General features: G+C 43.8%; 1 protein-coding gene across 7 annotated transcripts in view; it reads left to right on the forward strand.

Annotated features, from left to right (window-relative positions):
* The first annotated feature begins 2,805 nt into the window (after positions 1-2,805).
* The window catches only part of pfkpa (phosphofructokinase, platelet a), a 19,606-nt gene continuing 16,345 nt past the window's right edge, over positions 2,806-6,066 (forward strand). For 6 of the 7 annotated variants that reach the window (XM_027020011.3, XM_027020010.3, XM_035530776.2 and 3 more), the window contains exons 1-2: positions 2,807-3,039; positions 5,873-5,946. In XM_027020011.3, coding sequence (XP_026875812.2) covers positions 2,949-3,039; positions 5,873-5,946 — 165 coding nt within the window. In that variant the 5' untranslated portion in view covers positions 2,807-2,948. Of the gene's footprint in view, positions 3,040-5,872; positions 5,947-6,066 lie in introns of all 7 variants that reach the window. The other variant, XM_081696140.1, reaches the window with a different exon arrangement.

Below are 6,066 nucleotides of genomic sequence, written 5' to 3' on the forward strand. Positions count from 1 at the left end.
TTCCCAAATTACAGTAACTTGGACCCAGCACTAGTGAAAGGCAGATAAAGATAAAGGGAGCTTTAATACAGTGTCATAACATTTAAACGATACACTTATGCAGTCTCAGGGTGTACATTAACTTTAATATTTTGATTTGCCAGAACACTAATATCTGATTTTAAGCATTAATGAATTGGTTATTGCTGTTGTAAAACTGTGAAAAAGGGGAGGAGGCTTTCCTAAGGTGCCAGATGGAATGTGTGAGTCCCAAAGCCCGTGACTGTCTACTCGCTGAGGTACTCACACTGCTCGCATTTAATCAGAGATGTGAACGCCACCTCTACCATTTCCTGTTAAAAAAGTAAATGAAAACAATACTGATTTAAGTAGAACAGATTTTAGTCCTCAGGCTTGTGGTATAACTTCAGGTGACTGCACCTATTGTATTACTAGTTATGCTCAGAGTCTTTTATATTCTGTAAAGTATCAGAAAATTCACTTCAACTCAACCTGAAATGAGCTAGCAAACGTGGACTGAACACAGACGCCTTCGTGAACATTATAGATGCTTGTGAATATTTCACAGTATTCTAAACATAGGCTATGTCAAATGATGAAGAAAAGGAGTTATAGTTAGAAAGTTATTTACATTTACAGCCTTTAGTTGACACTTATCCAAAGCAAATTACAATCGTGGCTGAGTACAAGTTAAGCAATTGAGGGTTAAGCATATTGTTCAGGGGCAACTTGGCAGTGGTGGGAGTTGAACTGGCAACCTTGCAATTACTAATTATTAATTGGTGTGCCCACCACAGACATCTCATGTCCCATATACAAGCATGACTGTGTCTGTGGAAGGAGAGCAGCCTGACAGTGTTATGTGAAGACTAGCAGCCTGTTTGAAAAGCCAAATGTAATAAACATGTTTTAAATATCTAACTGAGAATACGTTTACAATATAAATTTATGATGTATACAGTACACACACACACACACACACACACACACACACACACACACACACACAGGGGATCGGTCTACTGTCTAGGCAAATGCTTCATCTTGTACCAATAAGAATCCTTGGGCATGACACTACACAAGACACTACACTCACCGACTCTACGTTGCTCTGGGCGACAGTGTCTGCCAAATGCAAACGTAAATGAGAAGCAATAAAAATGGTGCTATACAGATAATATCAGCACTCCCTGTGACTAGCAAAATGTTTTCTTACTGTTGTAAATGATGCAGATCATTTTCTAAAATAATAATTTCTACATTTCCTGAAATAAAAAGGCCACATTCTTCTTGCTTGTTTAGAGGTGTAGAAACAGAAAATCGAAGCAGATGTGAAACACTCATATGTCCTATATTGGGTCTTACATCAACGGCCTGTGTGTTCCTCTATGTCCCGCTAATTATCGGTCCAGCTCATCAACGCCCTGCGTGCAGATGCATTCTGAACCTGCCACATGTCCTAGATAGGTCTACACATTCCCTACACATGCTTATATATGTTCCCTACATGTTTTTATATATGTTCCCTATATGTTCTTATATATGTTCCCCTACATATTCTTATATATGGTTCTTATATATTCTTATATATGTTCCCTACATGTTCTTATATATGGTCCCTATATGTTCTTATATATGGTCCTTATATGTTCCCTACATCTTCCTATATATGGTCCCTATATGTTCTTATATATGGTCCCTATATGTTCCCTACATCTTCCTATATATGGTCCCTATATGTTCTTATATATGTTCCCTACATGTTCTTACATATGGTCCCTATATGTTCTTATATATGGTCCCTATATGTTCTTATGTTTGTCTGGTCTTTCAGTTGCTGCTGTCGAACGGGTCTTTAATTTTGGAAACTCCGGTATTTTGATGACACAAATAGCACAATACACAATACACAAATAACTTTGTTATTTGTAACTTTGTTAGAAAGTCATAATAAGCCAACCCACACTTAGGTGACTTTTTCTCCTGTCATTACTATGGCAATAGTATCTTAATTATTCGTGTATTTTTATTACATTTCTCTAATGTTTAAAAGTGATTTCTTTATTTCTTGAAACTTGAACAACATTTTAATATTTTCATACAATAAACTGTTGCTTCATGACAACTCTGGATTATTATTTTAGGGAACAGACCTTTCTTGGTCTCTGCTGAAATAAATCAAATTCCATTCCTACAAATGGTCCATAAAATTATCTTAAACTCGTTTTTCTGATTTTGGAAAGATCCTGATTTATTTAACGCATTTTATAAGCCTAAAACCGGCCTTGAAGTTTGGGAAAACTTGTATACTACATAGCGCCACTTGCTGGACGGACCAGGTTAAAGCCATGACTCAGTTTTTTAAAACGTTTCTACGGACCATACTTCTAATATTTAATATTAATGTTTTATGCGGTAAATTGGAATTAGACTCTGAACATGTAAAACATCGCTTTGCGTTCTCAAAAGCACGTCGGTCTGTGTGCACAAACCCCAGGGCTGTGTTTATATATTCATGCTTTCTGCTGAGGCCTTACAGTACAAGGCTACTTCTAATTTACAAAAAACTGCAATGCTACTTGTAGTTTGTGGATTTTTGGGGAAAAAAAAGTTCTTACTCGTTTGTACTGCTTATGTAATGATTGTTACAAGATCTTTTAACACCGGTAACTTACACGGAAGCGTCTTTCCATCATAAATCCAATTGGTCAGAATAAAAAAGCATATGTGATCCGGCATACCATTGGATAAACCTTACGTCGGTCAGGATATGCAAATGAGCCTTTCTCTGGAACCTGAGCAGGGGACGCGCCGGAGCGCGCACGGATACAGGCGGGCGCAGCGATACAGGAGCGGGGGCAGACGCTGTCCCTCAACCGGCACAATTTTATAGCGTTTAATTTATTTCTGTTTGCGTTTCGTTACACTGTGATCTCTGGGGACGTGCCATGGCGCAGCCTGACAACAAGAAGTTCTTTGAGAACCTCAGCGGCGCGGGCAAAGCCATCGCGGTTCTGACGAGCGGGGGTGATGCTCAAGGTACGGGGACTCCGGGCCGCGTGAATGTATGCGTTCTCCGTGTGTGTGTGCTCCGTATGTGTGAGTGTGTGCTCCGTGACATTGCAAACGCGGACGCCTCCGTGGAGGGCACCAGATAGATGAAAACGCACTTCCGACAGGCAGTAAAATGTGTCTAACGCCGTATACTTCCAAACGGATGTAATTGTTTTAATTAGATTTTTGTCATGTCTTTATTTTGATGCGTCGAGCCAACAGACAGGTTGACCGGCCAGGTATAAATGGCCCAAGTGTGCGAGCTGAGTCGGACGTTTCAGAGGACTGCACGCGCTGTTATACGGCATCTTCCCGTGTCGTTTTCACGTGCGCATGGTGTGTGATTGACTAAATGCCCCAGCCTATTACCCCCCCCCCCCCTCCAAGGACCCCTAACGTTGGGAATCCTTCTACGCTACCGCATTGCGGAGGCCGGTCGTCTCCATCGAACCGTCGCGTCGCATGTCGTACGTTCTTCTCCGCGCCCGTTTGCTCGCGTGCAATACGGTAAAACGCCCCGTTTCGGTTTTAAAACTTTTATCCCCGTTTCAGTTCTTATCTTGCGTGCTGGAAACCAGGAAGTTGTTCGTCGGCCGGCCGTGTGTCGACGACTGAAGCACACGCGCTATTACGAGTTTCCACTCTTTTGCCGGCGCGCGTCTCGGAGGTGGAAGCGCGACATGATCCCATCATCGGGGGACGCCCGCGGTCGCGTGAGAGGAGGCGTACGTGAGGAGCTGCAGTCACCTCCGAGCGCGCGGCCCTCTGCGTCATAGGAAACCCACCGTCGTGTGCGCGCTCCTCATTATCGGGTTAAAATAAAGACTCACTCCCCCAGCAGAGCGACGTCGGGGCAGTTTTACCGCGTTATTTTAGAATATTTTATTGCGTTTTCTTTTTACTGGTGTATACGCTCATACCAGTACATTCCACCATTGGGTCGTGCGATATTCTATTATAAGATGTCGACATCATATTTGTAAACGCATTTTATTTAGTCTTTTTGTTTTGTTTGCAGTCAGCAAAGCCGCATTTATGCAAAGGTTTAGCACCGTACTATAAAACGTGCCACCTATGCGCCTCCCCTTTGGTCGGTCACTCACTCACTCACTCACTCCACAGTTTATGATTGTAACATTACAGCAGTGTATGATGTGTTTCGACCACCTACAGCATTTTAAGTTAAATTGAACAGATCTTGGGTTTCTTTCCTGTTCAGAGGTAGTGCCACCCAGCATGTGCAGCGGGAGACTAAAAGCTGCTTAACCATTTGGGGACATAACTGAGAGAGCTTAGGAAAGTGCCTTCTTTGCTGCGTCTGTCAGTAACAATATTTATTTCTACCTCAGTTGGCGTAATTTGTAAAAGCTCACTAGCATTATTGTGACAGTAACAGTACAAAAAAAAAAGAAGACAGCTCTGTCTCAGTGGTCAGAATCTAGCAGAATTCAACATTTGTTTATGAATTTTGGAATGAATGTGAGTAAGAAATCTTCTGAATTGGTCTGATGCTTTCCTGCCTAGGAGACTCCGTTCCTGCCACCTTCTTCTTTCGGCCGTTAGCGTAACTTCAGGCCTGCCACACCTGCCGCACCCATAATGGCCGCCATTAGGTCATTAGGTCACTAGTGCCTGCTTATTAGCAGTAACACAGAGGCAGCTGATGGCCAAGTATAGCAGTGTGGCGCTGGGGTCGTTGGTGTGAGCTTAATGTGACCCTGTGGCCTCCTCGGACGTGAGGAAGGCGGTGGGTCGATACCGCAGTGGCTCGTATTGATCTGAACCTCATCGGGGGTTGATGACATCACAGGAAGCCCTCAGCAGGGCAGTGGGAGGTGGTGCTCGGTGTGCACAGACAGCACAGAAGCCAGACGTACGAGCCATGCAGAGAGCTGTAGAAACACACACACACACACACATGGCCTCTGATCCAAGACCTGTGGCTGCATTTAAAAATATGAATATGGGGAAACCATGTTTGCTTGGTGTGGTTTTAGACTGCACTTATGTAATCCTGTACCAGAAGCCATATTAGATCTCACGGGCAGGCTACATGTCGGTTACCTGAGGGGGTAAAACCTTTATGATTTCACATCTGGGCCTTCTCAAAATAGCAGTTTGCTTTTGATTTTTGATCAAAGGTTGTTGTCACATTTTCCCGTTGTGAGGTGTTTAAGACTGTGAACCACGGTGGCTTTGGTCGATATTTCTGCTCTCTGTTCTCAGTCTGAAACAGTGTTTACTTGAAGAACCATGCCGTGTTGGCTGTCTACTGCTAATGTTTTGTGTTGGTTTGTCTTCAGGTGTTGCCTAGTAACACAATTACACATCATCTACTGTTTCAGTGTGTGGCAGGTTGGCAGACAGAAGAAGCCAGGCAGTATGTTATCAGGACTCCATTTTACCAAGAATTTGTTGTGTGTTGAGGCTAACTTCCTCAAATGGCTCTGAATGACAGGGTAAGACAATGCAGGAGGAGCCAGACTGAGTTTTACCAAAGAAGGGCGCAAGGGCATGAGAACAGAGAAACCAAACACACAGTCACATGCCCACATGCACTCAAACACAGATGGATACCTCCACATCCACTTTCTTTCTATCTTCTCTTGCAATGGCACTCATCTTCTTGTGGGCTGTGGAGTGTCTGGATGAGAACTAATGAAGCCTTTCAAGTAGTGTGAAATGTCACGTGTAGTTCAGTCTGCACAGTGAGCCACAGCAGGTGCCCCAGGGGTGGAGGGATTGCGTTGAGACACAGGGCCCTCTGTCCAGGCCTCTCCATATAACCTGCCGTGTGTGTTGGTTGTTGTGTGAGCAGGGATGAACGCTGCCGTGCGGGCCGTGGTGCGGATGGGAATCTACGTGGGAGCCAAAGTGTACTTCATCCATGAGGTGAGTTTGGCTTGTTCAGTCACAGAAGTGGTAAAGTGTCCTACCTGAGCAGTGCAGCAGTGTGTGCATCTAGAGTCAGTCAGTGTCACGTCTTTTGCTCAGTAAGTCTTATTAATGACC

The sequence above is a fragment of the Electrophorus electricus genome, chromosome 14 (assembly GCF_041902795.1).
Source record: "Electrophorus electricus isolate QZ-2024a chromosome 14, ASM4190279v1, whole genome shotgun sequence".
Taxonomy (NCBI): domain Eukaryota; kingdom Metazoa; phylum Chordata; class Actinopteri; order Gymnotiformes; family Gymnotidae; genus Electrophorus; species Electrophorus electricus.